General features: G+C 38.9%; 1 protein-coding gene across 1 annotated transcript in view; it reads right to left on the reverse strand.

Annotated features, from left to right (window-relative positions):
* The window catches only part of LOC100297152 (sterol carrier protein 2), a 33788-nt gene extending 16230 nt beyond the window's left edge, over nucleotides 1-17558 (reverse strand). The window contains 2 exon segments of the mRNA XM_070556554.1: nucleotides 6515-12368; nucleotides 17489-17558. Of these exon segments, the coding sequence (XP_070412655.1) occupies nucleotides 6515-6592 (78 nt within the window). The 5' untranslated portion in view covers nucleotides 6593-12368; nucleotides 17489-17558.
* Nucleotides 17559-21172: the final 3614 nt, after the last annotated feature.

Below are 21172 nucleotides of genomic sequence, written 5' to 3' on the forward strand. Positions count from 1 at the left end.
AAAATCCAAAAGGCAACTAGGCAGCAACTCCTTCATCTGCCAGATCTTCTGATGAAAATGGCTTTCTGCTCACAACTGGTGGAAGGACGGGGGGATGGGGGAGTGGGTGGCACAGCAGCACTTTCTATTGAAATAGGCTTCATTTGTCTCAATAATGTCTGAAAAATTCACTCAGCCTCTCAAAATGTAGCAACCCTAACTCTTCTATTTTTTGTGTTTGTGTGCAAGTAAATTTCACATATATTTTTGGTGTTTCACAATCAGAATTTAAAGATAAGTGTTTTAACTGATTTCCTGGGTTTGTATGAAGAATTACACAAGTAATATCCCATCCATCAACTACTTCTGGATCTTGGGAAATGAGGCTGGAAAAATAACCTCAGATCCATATCTCTGTAGGGTGGTTTCCTTTTTCCTTCCTTCTCCTTCCAACATCACTATCTAATTTTAGAGCATACTTATCAGCCCCCCAAAAACCCATATCCGTTAGCAGTCACCCTCTACCATTGCCATTCTCTCCTCCTTCTAGCCCCTGGCAACCACTAATCTACTTTCTGTCTTCATTGATTTGCTTATTCTGGATATTTCACACAAATGCAAACATATATGTTCTTTTGTGACTGGCTTCTTTCACTTAGCATAATGCTTTGAAGGTTCATCCACACTGAAGCATGTATCAGTAATTAATTACTTGTCATGACCAAAGAATATTCCATTGTACAGACACAGTACATTTTGCTTAGCCTCTCATCTTTGATGGCTGTTTCCCCTTTTTAGCTATTATAAATAATACTGCTATGGACTTTTGTGTGTAAGTTTTGACATGGACATAAGCTCTAATTCCTCTAGGGCATATATTTAGAAGTGAATTTTGGATCATAAGGTGATGTTTAACTTTTTGAGGAACTATCAAACTGTTTTCTAAAGTGGTTGCACCACATTACAATCCTACCAGCAGTCAATGAAGGTTCCGAGTGCTCCACATCCTTACCAATATTTATGTCTGTCTCTTTTATCTTAGTCATCTTAGTGGGTGTGTAAATCTTTTTCTTCTACATAGATGACACTCCTGAACTATCTAGAATCAACCCTGAGTCTTAGGACCTCAAAGAAGCTATTATAAAAATATTTAGTGTAGGCCTACTTATCTCAACAGCCATTGAGGCAAATCTTACAAGTGAGTGTTCTGAAATCAACTACCAACATTTCCTAGTTAAATAAAGAAACCAAAATGACTGTCAGATTTTTAAAGTGAAGAGAAATTCTCTTATTTTGGCTTCCCTTAGAAGATCTCACTAAAATTATTTTAACATTAAGAAAAATTAATAACAATAATAATCTTTTGGGGGCTATAAAGTTTACAAGCACTTATTTATAAACATTATTTCTTTACTTTTCATGAAACCCTGTAAGTAGTTGGAGAGGTATTAATATTCTCCATTCCCACCCAGCTTCATAAACTCAAGTCTCAGTTCACGTGCTAAGTCCTGTGGAAAGGCTTTTCTGTCTCTACTGGACACTTCAATAGCTCTTTGCACATGCAACCATGTGCAAGTTTATGTTAAAACAGATTCCCCGCCCCCGCCCCGCCCCCAGGAAAATTTTTTCTTGTCTGTTTCCCATTTAACTCTACGTTCCCTGAGAGACAGGGACATATGACAAGTAAAGCAATACAACCAGAACTCAATCTCGGGTTGGTTTAACTTCAAATTCAGTGCACTTTCTATTTTTTCATACCAAAGGCAAATTAGGTTACATCCATACTTCCTAACTTTAGCCTATAAAAGTCGTTTCTGTCACCATACATAAATTAAAAGAAAGTTCAAAGTCTTTCCCACATTCATTGAAATCCTTTATCCTTCAAGGTTCTGTGGAGGTAATCTGGAAAAGTAGATTAGCAATACTGGTGTGCTGGACCGCCCAAAGAGCCACACCTCCTCTGGAAGCCAATGACCCATGAACTTCCAGCTGCATCTATGCCATCTGTTTGCACAATGCCTCAGGAATAGTTATGGCAGACAGCAACAAATAAGAGCAGGAGAACACAGCAAACGTTTAGGAATTCCACCTGAATACTTCGAAATTCCTCCCACTTCCTTAAGATAGATGTAGATTAATTTTGCAGTTGCTGTTACTTTTGAAAAGCAACAGATCCTCTTAAAAAATCATATCCTTTGGTCAATAAAACATTTTCATTTGAAGAGGAAATGAGAGAGGGTAAGGAAAAGGACAGGGAGGACAGAGTTAAAAGTGTAAAGAAACTACACATCTCTTGCGAAACTGGAGACCACGAATACCAAGAAAGTTCTAAGTGCCTCCTTGCTTGAAGAAAAGCACTTCTGAGTAGCAAAAGGTCAAGGAGTAGGTCCTGTACTAAAACTTAATGGGAACAAGAAATTAAGACAGAATTCAAAGAAGGACAATGGAGTACTGCTAATGGGGACAAAAGTGGAAATAAAATCTCTTGCCAGGCTTCTTTTGCTAAAGCAGAAAATGTATGAATTGACAAAAGATTCCAATACTTTCACTTTCTAATGCTGCAAACATTTAGGAAACTGACAATCGTGGGAAGGAGAGAAAAAATAAGGGGACAAGGTCCACACAAGAGAGGTTATAGGGGGAGAAGAATTAAAATGGGAGCAAGAGGCATACACTTGCAAATCTAAAAAAGACTGTGAAATAAAAACAACACTGTTTTGTTAATTCTAGTAATGAAGTACTCAATCATTGACATACAGCCATACCAGATACTCTCTAAACTTTTTTTTTGGACAGAATAATGTTGAAAAAATGGGACAACCTGGCAGAAGTAACTATTCTATGGGTTACTCTGCAGGCAAATATTGGTGGCATGAAAAAACTTTTTTCAGGCCTTAGAGAGTCCAACTGCATTTTAATAGACACTTGTAATGAAAGAAATTTAAAAAACAATACGGAGATATAATTTCCTACTAACGCTCATGAATTGTCATTGAGTTTGTAAATTAGTACCCCTTTTTTGGGGTGGATATACTGGCAATTTGTATCGAAAGCTAGACATACATATCACACAACCTAACAATTCCCCCTTGTAATTATTTGTGCTAACCTGATCAGGGCATTAAGTACTCAAAGATGAGTACAAAAGGAAATTTATTATACCTTTATTTTTTGCAAGATTTAGATACAACCCAATGTTCATCAGAGGAGGCTAGTTAAACAGATTATGATACCTATATTCAAATGTGTACTTCAGTTCAGTTCAGTTGCTCAGTCATGTCCGACTCTTTGCGACTCAATGAACCGCAGCACGCCAGGCCTCCCTGTCCATCACCAACTCCCAGAGTCTACCCAAACCCATGTCCATAGAGTCGGTGATGCCATCCAACCATCTCATCCTCTGTCGTCCCCTTCTCCTCCTGCCCTCAATCTTTCCCAGCATCAGGGTCTTTTCAAATGAGTCAGCTCTTCGCATCAGGTGGCCAAAACATTGGAGTTTCAGCTTCAACATCAGTCCGATGAACACCCAGGACTCCTTGCAGTCCAAGGGACTCTCAAGAGTCTTCTCCAACACCACAATTCAAAAGCATCAATTCTTCAGCACTCAGCTTTCTTCACAGTCCAACTCTCACATCCATACATCACCACAGGAAAAACCATAGCCTTGACTAGACGGACCTTTGTTGGCAAAGTAATGTCTCTGCTTTTTAATATGCTGTCTAGGCTGGTCATAACTTTCCTTCCAAGGAGTAAGTGTCTTTTAATTTCATGGCTGCAGTCACCATCTGCAGTGAGTTTGGAGCCCAGAAAAACAGCCACTGTTTCCACTGTTTCCCCATCTATCTGCCATGAAGTGATGGGACCAGATGCTATGATCTTAGTTTTCTGAATGTTTAGCTTTAAGCCAACTTTTTCACTCTCCTCTTTCACTTTCATCAAGAGGCTTTTTAGTTCCTCTTCACTTTCTACCATAAGGGTGGTGTCATCTGCATATCTGAGGTTATTGATATTTCTCCCGGCAATCTTGATTCCAGCTTGTGTTTCTTCCAGTCCAGCGTTTCTCATGATGTACTCTGCATACAAGTTAAATAAGCAGGGTGACAATATACAGCCTTGACGTACTCCTTTTCCTATTTGGAACCAGTCTGTTGTCCCATGTCCAGTTCTAACTGTTGCTTCCTGACCTGCATAAAGGTTTCTCAAGAGGCAGGTCAGGTGGTCTGGTATTCCCATCTCTTTCAGAATTTTCCACAGTTTGTTGTGATCCACACAGTCAAAGGCTTTGGCATAGTCAATAAAGCAGAAATAGATGTTTTTCTGGAACTCTCTTGCTTTTTCGATGATCCAGTGGATGTTGGCAATTTGATCTCTGGTTCCTCTGCCTTTTCTAAAACCAGCTTGAACATCTGGAAGTTCACGGTTCACGTATTGCTGAAGTCTGGCTTGGAGAATTTTAAGCATTACTTTACTAGCATGTGAAATGAGTGCAATTGTGCGGTAGTTTGAGCATTCTTTGGCATTGCCTTTCTTTGGGACTATGGGGTCATTAAAACCAATGGTAAGGTTTTACATTTATGGGCAGGGAATATACTATGAAGAAATAAAAGCTGGTTATAAAACAACAGGTAGACCAATGCATGTGTATCCTTGCAAGATGGTGGCAGAACAGGTCTGCAAGCTGCTGAGCCAGTGCCTGCCTGCTGGGAACAATCAGCCCTGGCCCTCTCTACCTGAAGAAGACTGGTGATCATTATGAAAATCCTAGAAATGCAGGGTACTTTGTCAAGACACGTCAATCACATTAGCTATTCAGTACAATCACACCCACAGCACAATCACCTTAAGATGTTAAGAAATCCTTTGTGCTACAGTAAGGGAGTTTCGAGATATGCACATAGGTTGTCTTCACAATGCTCCCCTAACATAAGTGAAATGCACACCTCAAATGTTTTGAATCATTTTCTTTATTTCAGCCCACTAGTTAGCTTCATAGATGGGTAATTGTAATTACATGACTCTTGCTGTAATTGCCTTGTTGGTCGCAAAATTAAAATCAATTATGAAACACCAAGATGTCTTTAAGTTTGAAACAATGAAGTAGATCTCTAATTTTGCCTGAAGAGAACAGCTCTCTTTTTGGAGAAAGAGTTACTGTTAGATTGCTCTAGTGTGATTATTATCTATCAAGAACTAATTACTGTACATAAACACAGGTCCACATATGTAATATAAATTTAAAAACTCATGTATTGTATGATCCTAGTTATGGGGAAATTGTATGTTCATATACACAGAGAGCTGTCTGAAAGAATATCAGTTACTGTTAACACTTTAGTGAGCTCTTAGGAATGGCATTTCAGGAGATTTAAAATTTTTTTTCTCTGTATGTTTCTGTATGATTCTTTTAATCAGCTCATTTTTAAAACAAGAAAAACAGATTTTAAAAGTTTGAGACTCAAGCACAAAAAAATTATTTTTAAAAGGACTTTTGATATTAGGTACCCTTGCATATACATGTGCTCAGTCCTGCCTGACTCTCTGTGACCTTGTGGACTGTAGCCCACCAGGCTCCTCTGTTCATGGGATTATCCAGCTAAGAATATTGGAGTGGGATGCCATTTCCTCCTCCAGGGGGTCTTCCCAACCCAGGGATCAAACTTGCATCTCCTGTTTGGCAAGTGGATTCTTTGCCATTGGCAGGTGGATTCTTTACCACTGAGTCACATGGGAAGTCACTTTTAAGGCTCCTTTAATTATTATTCTTTTGAATGGTTCTAGGTAAGACCTTTTTATTCAGAAAGAAATTACACCGAAATAAATTAGAATCACTTTACATAACTGAAACTTGGAGATTTATAAATTTCTGAAATACACTCTTACAAAATTACAAGGAAGCTATAAAAGACACTGAGAAACGTAAAATACACTCAATACTTAACAATATGATATAAAATTTCAACTTATACCACTTCATAGATATACCCAAAATCTGTATCTGCTTCTTCTAACCCAGGGTCCTCCTGGTAGTGTTTTACATAAATTTTACTTACATCTTCTGACAATATGACATAAATTTTCAATTTGTATCACTTCATGGCAACACCTGAAATCTATATCTGCTTCCTCTAGCCCAGGGCCCTCCTGGTAGTATTTTACATAAATCATATCTTCAAGCTTCTTCTCAATCTCTGTAAAGACAAGATCTACCATAAATTAATCAACTGCAGAACTGTTTGGAGCAGCCTCAATTTGATGAGTTCTAAAAGAACTGTGGAAAATAATCTATTTCAATCCACGGACTCACACAGGTACTAGGTTTTTTAACATTTATACAGTAAATGTTGTATAAATGTAGTAACTTTCAAAAACCCTAAGAAAGATGTTGTGACTCTTACCCAAAGGAAACTGGTATTGTCATAAAAAGCTTAAAAAAAAAAAAACCCACAAGATTTTCTTCCTATTTTTTCAACAAATACTGGGTGCTTACTAGGCAGTAGGTATTGTCTTAAAAAATATGAAAAACCAACAAACTCACCCTCATGAAGCCTCTGTGCCAGTGGAAGAGACAATGAATATGCAAAAAAAAAAAAAAGAAGAAGAATGTAGTTACCATAAAGAAAATAAAGCAGGTTAAGGGAATATAAAGAAAGCATATTTGTGTGTTGGTTTATTTTAGATAGCCTAGTCAGTCAGATGGGCTTCCCTTGTGCTCAGCTAGTAAAAAATCCACCTGCAATGTAGGAGACCTGGGCTCGATCCCTGGGTTGGGAAGATCCCCTGGAGACGGTACCTAGCAGAGACCCTAGCCCATGGTAAAAAATGACAGCCATGACTATTACAAGCTGCAGAGGATCAGGTGTTAGATGACTCAAAGATCTGTGAAAGATGAAGGCACCTTGGGATTTGTAATTCCTCTGAAATAATACAAGCATGCTGGTAGTGGTTGGCCTAGGATTGGAACAACAAACACCAAATGGATATACTCTTGATGGAGTCAAGGGCCTAGCAGCTGCTCAGTAAGCAACTTTTCCTACCAACTTTTCCTCTTTTCCTACCCCCTCTCCTTCCTTTTCTCTTTCTCTTTCCCCACTCATTCCATCCATTTCTCCCTTCTTTTCCCTTCCCTTCTATCATTTCATACATGTTAAATGACTGCTTGCCACAATCGAGGCACTGGAAGTCTAACAGTGAACAAGTGAGACCCAGTCCCTCACCGAGTTTATATTTTTCCAGGAGAAAAAGAAGTAAACACACAAAAATAATTGCAAGTATTAGAAAACAAACAAAAAGAGAAACCTACTCTAGGTAAAGCAGTCGAGGAATGATGTCTCTGAACAAGTGAATTTAAGCCGCTGCTGCTAAGTCGCTTCAGTCATGTCTGACTCTGTGCGACCCCATAGACGGCAGCCCACCAGGCTCCCCCATCCCTGAGATTCTCCAGGCAAGAACACTGGAGTGGGTTGCCATTTCAAGATCCAATTAATGGAGGAAAAAGAGCTAGCCATTCAAAGAGGAAACGGCAAAGATCCTAAGGGAGAAAACAGTTTGTTATGTTAAAAGAAAGTAAGACAGTACCAGTTACTAGAGTAGAGTTAATGGGGGGAGAATGGCAAGAAATGAAATTGGAGAACTGGGCAGGGAAAAGACCATGCAGGCCAAAGTAGGGAATTCGGGAACCCGCTGAAATGATTCAACAGGAAAGTGAAATAGTTGTGATTATTCTTACACCAGTGTGCAGTGGCCAGGCTGGGATGCAAGAACTTAGGTGGGGAGAGAGTTATGAGGCTGCTGAAGCGGTCCAGATAGGAAGTGGTGGTGGTCTGGACTACAGTGGAGGCAGTCTGCCAGTGGAGATGAACAGAAGGAAGTGGATTCAAAATATATTTTGGACGTAGGATCCATATGCCTTGCTGCTGGGAATGAGGGAGATCTAAGGGGGAGGGGAAAGACCAAGGATGATATAGGTGTTTGGCCTGAATAACTGAGGGGATGGTAGTGCCAAAAGGAAGAATGCAGTGGGAGTGAAGAAAAATCAAAGTTCCATCTCAGGACAGTCAGCATGTGATGCTTGTGAGACAAGAAGGCAGCAAATCTATTCCCAGCCTGTGTCTTGTATAAAATGAATATGATGTTATAATACAAAGTTAATACATCCAGAAGCGGTCTAAAGGAAAGAAAAGTTTAACTGTAAATTAAATGCACAATTCATTAAAACTGTAAATTAAATTGGTCACAGCTCTTAAATATGACCTCTCCTATTCATTTTCATGGTCCCTGTTGCAGCACTAAACATCTCTTACCCACACTACTACAATTGTTTGCTAAGGATTCCTGGCCTCTGGTCCCTCCATCACTCAACTCAAAGTAATACCAGAATGATCTACCTAAAGTGCAATATAATCACATCATCTTTTGCTAAAACTCCTATTCTGCAGGATAAATGTCAAACTCCTGAGCACAGCATTGGGAGCATTTCAAAACTTTGATCCAATCTACTGTCACCTGCGTGCTGACTCTGCCCCTCTACCCAGGCACAACAGAATAATCTACCCTCTACCGGCACAGGACCACCACTCACCAAATCTTGCATTTGCAAATCTCCACACCTGTGTACAGGCCTGGGATGCCCTTCCTCTACCTTCTGCTGGACAGTCCTAGTCACCCCCGTTCAAAGTTAGGTTCTTCATACTAATTTCTTCCTCTGGGCTTCTGTAGCATTTTGAAAAAGGTATGTCTGCCTTTCCTTATATACTCAGAGGATCATACTTAAGGGCCTAGGCATGAAGCATCTGCTCCATCAAAGTTAGCCAAACAAGAAACTAAGGAAATCAGATTATGTACAATGAGTACTTAAATCCTCACTTGAAATTTTATTTGTACCATCAGAGTTAGAATTATTTTCCCAACTTTGGCCTTTGAAGTGGGTTATGTTCTATCACTAAAACTATCAAAACTATCTTCAGTACTTCCAGCCAATTTCTTTCAGTCATTAATATAACATCTGGATTTTTTCATCCTTCTGCCTTCTCAGAAACATCAACTGGAGTTTTGTGAACAAGTCTATCTCCCAATTATTTAATCTCCTGAAAATAAAATAACTATGAGAATTCCATGTTTAAAACAGAATTTATTGCCCTAAATGCATAATCTTCTATTCTGAGCTAATTAGATGGCTATACTAATGCGCTGACTCTGGTAGCTCTTTATTGTTTGGCTTTTACTGAGGGTTTTCAATTCCAAATATGAACTAGATGGAATTCCAGAAGATGATACAGAACAAATGAATTAGATTAAAGTGGAAACAAAATTCAACATCTTTTTATTTGATACTACTCAATAAACATTTACTCAGTATGAGGGAGATCTTCAAACACAAGGGCAGAATCAAAGTCTTAGATCTCAAAGATTTGCCAACTTAAAAATGCACAATGTGAAGGCTGTGATTAAGTTTATTTGCAGCAAAATGAGGACTGTAGCCTGAGGCAGCATTTCAGATAGCTTTGAGAAACTGCTCCAGAGCGGGGAAGGTCAGTATATATGTGATTTTCGTGAAGGGGAAGTACATGCAATCACTTATTTTTTTGCAGAAGGTTTCTGCTACTCATGAAGGAGCAGTCATCACCATTAAGAACTTTTGTGCTTTTCTAGATATGAGGAGATACAAGAATTGGGCTCATAAAATTGACTTCTGAAAATACCTAACTATCTGAAGACCTGTTCTGCCAATTTTTCTCAGAGCACACAATGCTTCATCTCTACTCTCTACCCTGAATTCCTTTCAGGGGGTGTTGAAAATCAGCTGCTGCAGTAGCACATGATTTAATCCTTGTAGAGGTATATGGCAAGTGCCCATGACAAATGCCAATTTGTAGGTTACAGGGCCCCCTCATGGTTATAAATTTGACCATGTTTTGGGAGGCATTTCATGACCATTTCATCCCATGGTGCTAGAAAGGCTCATTCCTAGGTCTGGTGAAGATTTTGCTAATAGTCCGCTCAATGTGCTACTATTGGGCTAGGTCTTATTTAACAATAGTCAAAGGTCTCCAGACCACCTGTCTTACTAATCTATTATGATTCAGAAAAAAACCCCTCTTATTGTATCTTCCCACATGTAGAGTTATACTATTACAATCATTGGTCACATATAGAACTATATAGTCAGAGGCTCAGTCACACATCTGGTAATGCAAGAAACAATAATCTTGTAAAACAGGCAAATACAAATAACATAGCATAACACAGATAGCAGTACTATTGGGTTGGTGGTTCAGACAATAAAGAGTCCGCCTGCAACGCAGGAGACCCAGGTTCAATCCCTGGGTCAGGAAGATCCCCTGGAGAAGGGAATACTCCAGTATTCTTGCCTAGAGAATTCCATGGACCGAGGAGCCTGGCAGACTACAGTCCATGGGGTCACAAAGAGCCAGACATGACTGAGTGGCTAACACACAACAGAGGTATTATTAAAGCCATAAGCCAAGAACTTTCATTAGGTGGAGTCCAGTATATCTCCAGGTCATCTGATTTATTCTGCTCTGTTCCAAGCCTTATCTTTCAGGGAAATGCTATATTGGCACTGTCCATAAGGTTCCCAGCCCAACTTCCTAGTGTTATTAAGCTGGTTATCGTTAGTAAAATTTAATTGTTCCCAAGAAAATAGGGACCTTAAAACTTAAATAAGCATAGCCTGGTGTTAACCTCATAAATCCATTCCATAATTGTGGCAGGTTTTATTCCTTGGCTGAAATTTTGCTTGTTACTCTGATTAAGCTTGAGTAACTTTAGAGGAAAAAAAACTTTTTTATTTCTTTTTCACCTGTGCTCATCTGTGGGATCTTAGTTCCCTGACTAGGATAGAACTCATGATCCCAGCATTGGAAGTGTGGAGTCTTAACCAATGGAACATCAGAGAAGTCCAGAAAAATTCATTTTTATGGCCAGGGTCAGAGCAAGTATTATTAATTGGCCAGATGAGGGGATCCCATCTAGTAATATCAAGAGTAGCCTGAATAGGACTGAACTTTCTTTCTTCTAAAATAATTTCCTAAGGGCTATTCAATCTGAGCCTTGGAGGAGAGAAATCCACCATGGTAACACAAAAGTACTAACATAGCTAACTAGCAGCAAACTCAACAACTGTATTGATTTTTAAAATTAGCATATGATCATGCTCATGATAGGAAAACGTTTGATTCATATACAAAGTGCCAAGAAGTCAAGAAAACATTATAAATGATCATGTGAGTCAGGTCCAGGATCTTGGGCTAGCTGTCCACTTCTGATGTCTTCTTCTCCTCCTAGTGTGAGTGTAGTCTCTCTCCATTTGAGTGCTATTCTAAGGTGATGTTGCGGGTGGCCATCTTCCCTATAGGCTAGTCCAATGTAAGGGTCTTTGCAAGTGGGAATTAATCCAAAAGTTAATTCCCTTCAGTTTCACTGTGCATGAGCTAGTTAAGAGGACCTGATAAAGTGTCCTTCATCTAGGTTGGAGACAGTCCTTTACATTCTCTTTTCCAGTATGCACAATCCCTGGTCATAGATCGTGAGGCATCTGACCTTCATTCAAAGATAAATCACTGAGATAAGCTCAGAAAAAAATTATAGAGTATCCTTTTAGTAATTCAATTAACCTTCATATTAATATAACATAACAACAAGGAACTATCCAGGAAGAGAGTCTTAGTAAATACAGACCTCCATTAATAAAATTGGGATTTAACATTCATTGAAACATAATCTTTTTCCTCTCTAAAATTACCTTCATTTCTACCAAATATAACCAAATTAAGACTAATTTGTTTGCAAAATAAATCTGGTCTCAATAAACTTGACCACAAGGAGTTTTCCTTATAGTTATTCTCAGAGTCTTGCTAGGCATCAGAACAGGTCCTTTCACTTTGAGATTCTTTTCCTTTGCACCGCTGACGAGCACATGGCTTCTCCAGAGACCTCACACTGTGGCTGGTGAAGGTGATCCTAATCTGGTGAATGGCCACCTCTGGCTCCATGAGAGTCTTGCTGGTGTCTTTAAAGGCCATGGCTGCAGCATGGCTTCCTGATCGACTTGTTCTTCGGGGAGAGTGAAGAGCAGTGAGGCAGGAACAGGAGCAGGTGGCATGGGGCTCTGCTTCAGTGGCAACCAAGTTTTTCTCAAAGAGGTGCTTTGCCATAATTTTTATAAGGAGTCCCAGACTGAATTTTTTAAAAAGCTTCTCAGGGCTAGGAAAGTCATGACAAGAGCTTGCCACAGATTTTGTCCGACAGATCTAGGTGAATTCCTTCCTTTCCATGGTTCCCAAAATACCTGGAGGTTTCTATACCTGCTACTGAGGTAGCCTTTCTAATTTATCTGATGAGGCTGCTGGGAACCCAAGAGTTTCCAGTCTCTGGAGAGAGCAGATAGAGAGAAAAGATAAATGTTTAAATTCTTCTTACGAAGGTATAATTTACCAAATTGCTGTAAGTCATAATTATTTTGAGGGGAATGTTTTCCTTTTACCTGGAAAATATATATTCAAGCCAGTAATTTTTCAGATATAAACCACAAAAATTATAACCATATTCACCAGTTCACTAAGTCCTATGTAACTAATCCTTTTTGCTAACAATTTTATGAAGTCATCAGGTTTTCCATTAGAATTCTTTAATTTCTTACCCAGTTCAGCACTATGGTCTGAAAATCAGAACACTCTAATTATCCAGAAGTCCATTTTATACATCTTCTTATAAAGGGAGCGTTTTTGCAAAGGTATTAGAATAAAACCATAATTGTCTATAATGATAAAAGGCTTAAGAAGGCATGTTTAAAATCTGATTATGATGCAGTTGACAAAGAAACTTGGTTACTGCTGTGACATAGAACACTAAGATAATGACTAGATTTATGACTGACAACATTTTACTAGGACATATTCAAGCTTTAGGAATTTCATAAAATGTATAGAATATCTATATTAGTAACATCCACCACACAAAATAACCTAAGAAGATTTATTACTCATTTGATAATACTTACCATGTAATTGAATATATCAAATGAACCTAATTAGTTGAATATCTCTCTTTGGGATGTTTCAGGGAGACTCTGAAGCATCCTAAAGTTGACTAGACATCAAAAGGACTTCATTAGAATTTGACATAGGAAGTTTCGTCAATAAATATCAAAAGGATTTAGAACACTCAAATAGACAGGATCACAGGTCACTGTGAAACAATAGCTACTCACTTAATCAAAGTAACAATAAAAGATTTCAAAGGCAAATACAGAACAGATCACTTAAAAGGTAGGGAAACTTAAAATCTGTTATCAAAGGCAGTTCAGCATCTTAAGAAAACTTGTTTTCTTAGCAGAGAGAAAATGCTGGATTCAAGTTTTTCACCAACTTACTTTTAAAATTCATTTACTCAATTAAATTTATTTTAAACTTAGTCAATCCTGATCATACACAAAACTTTTCTCAGGGTCTACTTTCCACAAACCTTTTATCACTTTCTGTATCCATCAGTGTATCACCGTATCACTTTCTCTATCCATCCAGAGATAGCCAGTTCCAAGTCAGACCTACCTCCTTTCCCCTTGTGCTACAGTGCACACGTGCTGGTACGTGCTTAGTCGCTCAGTTCTGTCCAACTCTTTGTGATCTTTTTGGATTGTACCCTGCCAGGCTACTCTGTCTATGGGATTTTTCAAGCAAGAACTGGAATGGGTTGCCATTACCTCCTCTAGGAGAATCTTCCCAACCCAGGGATCAAACCCCCATCTCCTGTGTCTCCTGCAATGAAGGCAGATTCTTCACCCGCTGAGCCACCAGGATTAGTTACCTCCTTTTCCCTTAATAAAATGCAATTGCATTCCTCATACCTTCTTTACTAAAAACATTCTACTTTCCTATTGTGCTGAAATGTTACCTTTATTATTTTTGTCAGCTTTAATGACATGCTTAAATTAGAGGTCTCAGCTCTTAAAACCTTGATTTCTTATGAAACTGAAGGTGTAAGCAACTATGAATTGTCCTTTACATTAGTATTATTTAGATTGGTGAACATAAATTCCAGTAATAATTTCTAAAAACATTTGCTTTCTTATAAAGAGCATAACACCAAGAATTTTCATTAATAATAGTCCTAAACGCCTTTAGTTTCTCTGTAAAAGGAAGCCAATGTTCAGTAATTAATATTTCAGTACCTTATTTTATGTGGGAATGACCTAGCTATTCAATAAATTTCCATCACTTAATTTAGCACCTAGAATTTCAAGTTACCAGAATCTGGAGAGACTATTTTAGATAGACATTCCAAAAGCATAATTATTTTTAATACAGTTTATCTAAAAGCTCTTATCTCATTTACATTTTCTTTCCTTAAAAGTTTCTTTACATCAAGTTACTTCCTTTGGTGACAAATTTGCTATGAATACAAGAAGATTCTATTTAATTTTTATCAAACGTAGGCACAAAGTACTATGCTTAATGTTGATGATTCTAAAGTCATGTCTATATTAATTAGATCAACAAACTTAAACATTAATACCAGATATTAATTTATTAACAATACTATTTCCCAATTCATGGGAACCTGAAATTAATTCTGGCCAATTACCTCCTATACTTTTCAGAATTTATCCAAGGACTTAATTTCCTTTAATCCAGTTAAGCAGAGCTCATTGACAATGAGTTTGATAATATCATTCAAAGGTAAAAGCAAAGATAATGTACACATAACCATATAGACAGACGCAACAAGAGATCTCATGGCTAGCTTCATTTTCTGAACTCAGTTATGAATCAGATCTCACAATGTAAATATACCCAATGTAAAACTCACTAGCTACAAGTAGCAGATAGAATAAGCTGAATTTAAAAAAGAATTTTTTTTCTGTCCTTTTTTTCCCCTTCAATCAGATCCTGAGAGCTCTGGTCTAAAGACACAGGGAGAGAAAATCAAGTTTCTCCTATTAGGACTTATTCCCTCAGGGCCAGAATTCTGAAGAGATTATATTTTTTTCCTTCAAACTAGCTTTCTTTAGGAATTAAAGAGATCAGTTAACCTTCAATTGGCATTGTGTATTTAATTGGCACAATTGAACACTCTTAATTTTCATAGAAGGGCTTCTATTTTCATAGATACCCCCTTTTATTTCTTTTTCATGGTCTTGAAAATTTGGTTAGCCAGTAACAAAGGTGTTTGTATGTAACTCGGACCAATCTAGATTATGTCTTTTGACAAGACTAGCTAAATCCTCATTAAAGCCTTCTAAAAAGGTGGCGTTAAGCAAAAGATAATTTTGTTGGTTAGAGAATTATTCAGGGTGTCAAGCCAGAATACTGCTTAAGTTTTTTTCAAACCTTTCATAATAGTCCAGAATTAATTCATCCGATCTTTACTTGAACTGTTGAGTCTTTGTCCAATCAATGGGTTTGGGGGAAAGTTCTGGAATAAGATCGTATAATTTCTGAGCTAATTCCTTGCATTCAGTGTGAGCCTTTGGTTCAAAATCCATTAAGGGGGTGTTCTCATTCTTCTTTCTTTACCCACTCCTTGCTTTGCCTTAGAAACTAATAGCTGTATTAATGGATATAGATCTGAAAACCTGGGCTCATAGGTCTGGATATTGAACTCAAACTCCTTAGCAAATCCCAATGGACCCTGACTTGAATTGGGAAATTCCTTAGCCAAGGCTCAATATGCTACTTGGGTCCAGGGTGTGTATGTAAGCACCAAGGACAATTCACCTCTCCCTCATGCGAAGAGTTGACTCATTGGAAAAGACTCATACTGGGAGGGATTGGGGGGCAGGAGGAGAAGGGGACGACAGAGGATGAGATGGCTGGATGGCATCACTGACTCGATGGACGTGAGTCTGGGTGAACTCCGGGAGTTGGTGATGGACAGGGAGGCGTGCTGTGATTCATGGGGTCGCAAAGAGTCGGACACGACTGAGCAACTGAACTGAACTGAACTGTAATAGGTTTCTCCTTAAAGGGAATCACAAACACTTCTGATTCACTTTTTAATTTTCTTTACTGGGAGGAGGGAGCAGAAGAGTTGGAAAAGAAAAAGAGATAGCCTCTTGGCCAGGCAATTTGGATAGAAGAGGATACTGGCAGAGCAGAGGCGGGAGACAGTCAGAGACAGAGTGCTATCAGGTTTCGTGCTAGCTAACCCTCCCACTAACACTCCAGCCAGATTCATGTAAGTATGTACAGAGCTCATGTTTGCAAGTACTTAATTAGGAAAAATATACTAAAGGAGATATCAATCTAAAATGGCCAAATTGGGGTTCTTTAGATATTTCAAAACTGCTATTTTTGTGTACACTGTTAGAAAAACCCGGTGGTAAGATCAAACAGACTGAAAGGAATGCTTATTTTGATTGGAATCTGGAAGCTTATAAATTATAAAAGGCTGCTAGCACTCTGTCTCTGGACTTGGGCAGAACTTAGAGCCTTGGCTAAGGAATTTCACAATTAGTGTTGAAAGTTACAATAAGGTTAAAGAGAATGAAGATGGAAAATAAAAACAAGAACATATCATAATCAGACCATTGGTGGTCTTACCTGATCTCAATGGTGAGATAAGAAACTAAAGACATTTCAGAATAGAAACAAAAGTGGCTCAATATAAAAGGCTCACCATGAAAAAAGAAAAAAAAAAGTAATTAAGGTAGGGAGAAAAACAGAGCTTTAGGACAGGGAAGATTTGAAGATCTGAACATGCTTGCTGACAGAGGGAAAGGAGTCAATAGAAAGGCAACAAGGAAAAGAGTCAAAAGGAGGGTGTACTTATTATTTGGAATAAAGTTACAGAAAATGATTAGGAAGAAAAGGAAGCAAAGAAAAACTGTGCCTTGGAAAGGAAAAGGGGCTTTTTCCTTCTGTAAAATGATGAGCACTTCTCTGAGAGAAGAGTAAGGAAGTTGAGGGATCCTGAAAAGGCCTGGAAAAGATAAGTGTTTGGAGATTTGAGGAGCACAGTCATTTGACAAGGGCAGGAAGTAAATCAGCAAGAGGTGAATAGAAAGGAGTCTAGCGGGAGTCTAGCCTCAGTGAGGGCTTAGCTGGATTCATAAACATAAATCTGCAGAGATACACTCAGCATATTTGAGGACTTTCTCCAAACAACCTCAGAAGCCTGGGACACTATGGGGAGAAAACAAGTTGTGGGAAAGGAAACCAAAAATGACTTGCCTAAATTACAATTACTCAGGTTGGCAAGGTTGAGACAAGCGTCCGGCCAGCTCTGGCTCCTGGTTCAACATTCTCTTTTGACTATGCTGCCTCCTTTTTGAATAAAATTTTCCTAAGGCTGGTTAAGTTTGTAAGTTAACTGTCATCTTTAAAGTTTTAAAGCCATGCTATTAAAGCAAGGTAATGAGATACTTGTTCTTTTGAGAACTAAGACAACAAAATTAGGACTTTTTTTTTTTTTTTTTTTAACATGTACAACGTCATTGGTTGTGAAAAATCAGAAGGATTCATTGCCAGACAAAACCTAGAATGCCACTTACCTGGCAGCTTCAGGAAAGCCCATCTGGTACAGCGTGACAACGGCAGCTCCTCCAATGCCAGTTTTATGCTGCAGAGCACCTCTGCACCGGGAACTTGCCTTTTTTTCCCCGACTTCCCCTTTCAGCTGCCAGCAGAGTTCAGCACGCTGAGCCAGACCTAACAAATCGAACACAGAACAGTCAGATTCCCTTGGTTTAGAAACTGCCCTTACCAGCTTTCTCAAGCAAGACAAGAGCTGACATTCAGTTGTGACTTTTAACTAGCCCAGTTTATTCGCTCAAGACTATGATTGCTTAATAACTTCTCTTAAAACCCTGGAAGATTTTTGCAGCTAGCTAATTTTTCTCCCCGAGTAATCTCTTTATTTAGACAATATTCAGGCTTAAGAAATTCCATGTGGTGGTGGTGTTGTTATTCGGTTGCTCCGTCATGTCCGACTCTTAGCGATCCCATGGGCTGCAGCACGCCAGGCTTCCCTGTCCTTGCCCATTTCCCAGAGCTTGCTCAAACTCATGTCCATTGAGCCGGTGATGCCACCCAACCATCTCATCCTCTGTCAGCCCCTTCTCTCCTGCCTTCAATCTTTCCCAGCATCAGGGTCTTTTCGGATGAGTCAGTTCTTCACACCAGGTGGCCAAAGTATTGGAGCTTCAGCTTCAGCATCAGTCCTTCCAGTGAATATTCAGGATTGATTTCCTTTATGATTGACTGGTTTGATCTCCTTGCAGTCCAAGGGACTCTCAAGAATCTTCTCCAACACCATGGTTCAAAAGCATCAATTCTTTGGTGTTCAGCCTTCTTTATGGTCCAACTCTCACATCGACACATGACTACTGGAAAAGCCATAGCTTTGCCTATACAGACCTTTGTCAGCAAAGTAATGTCTCTGCTTTTTAATATGCTGTCTAGGTTGGTCATAACTTTCCTTCCAAGGAGCAAGCGTCTTTTAATTTCATGGCTATAGTCACCATCTGCAGTGATTTTTGAGTCCCCCCAAATAAAGTCTGTCACTGTTTCCATTGTTTCCCCATCTATTTGCCATGAAATGATGGGACTGAATGCCATGATCTTTTTTTTTGAAAGTTGAGTTTTAAGCCAGCATTTACTCTCCCCTCTTTCTCTCTCATCAAGAGTCTCTTTAGTTCCTCTTAGCTTTCTGCCATAAGTGTCGTGTAATCTGCACATCTGAGGTTATTGATATTTCTCCCGGTAATCTTGATTCCAGCTTCTGCTTCATCTACTGGGGCATTTTGCATGATGTACTCTGCATATAAGTTAAATAAGCAGGGAGAATATACAGCCTTGACATACTCCTTTCCCGGTTTGGAACCAGTCCATTGTTCCACATCTGGTTCTAACTGTTGCTTCTTGACCTGCATACACATTTCTCAGGATGTGGGTAAGGTGAGCTGGTATTCCCATCTCTTTAAGAATTTCCCACAGTTTGTTGTGGTCCACACAAAGGCTTCAGCATCTTCAATGAAGCAGAAGTAGATGTTTTTCTGGAATTCTCTTCTTTTTCTATGATCCAGTGGATGTTTGCAATTTGATCTCTGGTTCCTCTGTCTTTTCTAATTTTAATCCAGCTTGAACATCTGAAAGTTCTTGCTTCATGTACTGTTGAGGCCTAGCTTGGAGAATTTTGAGCATTATTTTGCTAGCATGTGAGATGAGTGCAATTGTGTGGTAGTTTGAACAATCTTTGGCATTGCCTTTCTTTGAGATTGGAGTGAAAATTGGCCTTTTCCTGTCCTGTGGCTGCTGCTGAGTTTTTCAAATTTTCTGGCATATTGAGTGCAGCACTTTCACAGCATCATCTTTTAGGATTTGAAATAGCTCAGCTGGAATTTCATCACCTCCACTAGCTTTGTTTGTAGTGATGCTTTCTAAGGCCCACTTGACTTCTCACTCTAAGATGTCTGGCTCCAGGTGAGTGATCACACCATCATGGTAATCTAAGTCATTAAGATCTTTTTGTATAGTTCTTCTGTGTATTCTTGCCACCTCTTATTAATATCTTCTGCTTCTGTTAGGTCCATACCATTTCTGGGAATTCCCTGTACTCTTTAAATTTATCCAACCTGTTTTGGCAATATTGAAAGAGAAAACACTGAATATACAGTTCTCTGGCTGAGGCAAATTGGCATGAAAATAGTTTAATTTTACCATTTTTAACATATCAAAAGAATATAATCTAGAATTTGGGGTTGACTTTCCCTAAAAAATTCAGCTCCTATGGGGAATTTTCCTATTATTCTCCTCAAAAATTTCCCAGAAAGAATGAATTATTTTCCAGACCTATTTGCAGCTATTTACAACAATAGCACTAGATTCACAAAAATAGCATTTTGTCCTCTGGATAATAAAATCAGACATTTTTAGAGTTGGAGAGAACTTAACAATATTGACACCAAACCCCCTAAAACAGTGTTCCCTTACTGAGTTTATGATTAATTTCTCTATCTAAAACTTTATTCCTTTACTTATCTCCTCTAACCTCAATCCCTTTCTTGTCTCCTCAATCTATGCTAACTGAACACTAATTAAAGTCAGATGACAAAGATTGCTATTGTAGATACCATCATTAACATACAAACTCAGGCTGTTTTTCCAGGCAAGATGAGCTCACAGACCCCCAAGCCATGGACCACCAGCCCCAAGAATCATAAACCAGACACATTCTTATTCCCAAAACCATGATTAAGAAATGTCACAAGAAAATAATTACTTCCAGTTTCTCTGTTCTTCCCCTTCAAGACATCCCTAACTCAAAGACCAAGATGGATCAGAGATTTGTCGCCCACATCCTTTCTTGTTGTTCAGTCTCTAAGTCATGTCCGACTCTGCAGACCCATGCAACATGCCAGGTCTCCTTATCCTTCACTATCTCCTGGAGCTTGCTCAAACTCATGTCCATTGAGTCAGTGATGCCATCCAACCATCTCATCCTCTGTCAGCCCCTTCTCCTCCTGCCTTCAATCCTTCCCAGCATCAGGGTCTTTTCCAGTGAGTCAGCTCTTTGCATCAGGTGGCCAAAATATCAGAGCTTCAGCTTCAGCATCATTCCTTCCAATGAATATTCAGGGGTGATTTCCTTTAGGTTTGATTGGTTAGATCTCCTTGCTCTCCTCTCAAGAGTCTTCCCCAGTGCCACAATTTGAAAGCATCAATTCTTCAATGCTCAGCCTTCTTCATGGTCCAACTCTCACATCTGTACATGACTACTGGAAAAACCATAGCTCTGACTATACAGACCTTTTTGGCAAAGTAATGTCTCTGCTTTTTAATACACTATCTAGGTTTGTCATAGCTTTTCTTCCAAGGAGCAAGTGACTTTTAATTTCCGGGCTGCAGTCATGGTCAAGAGTGATTTGGGAGCCCAAGAAAATAAAATCCACCACTGTTTCCAGTTTTTTCCCATATATTTGGAGTCCAAGAAAATAAAATCTGTCACCGTTTCCATTTTTCCCCACGTCTTCCCCATGAAGTGATGGGACTGGATGCCATGATCTTAGTTTTTTGAATGCTGAGTTTTAAGCCAGCTTTTTCACTCTCTTCTTTCACTTTCATCAAGAGGCACTTTAGTTCCTCTTTGCTTTCTGACATTACAGTGGTGTCATCTGCATATCTGAGGCTGTTGATATTTCTCCCAACAATCTTGATTCCAGCTTGTGAGTCACCCA

The sequence above is a fragment of the Bos taurus genome, chromosome 3, assembly GCF_002263795.3.
Source record: "Bos taurus isolate L1 Dominette 01449 registration number 42190680 breed Hereford chromosome 3, ARS-UCD2.0, whole genome shotgun sequence".
Taxonomy (NCBI): Eukaryota; Metazoa; Chordata; class Mammalia; order Artiodactyla; family Bovidae; genus Bos; species Bos taurus.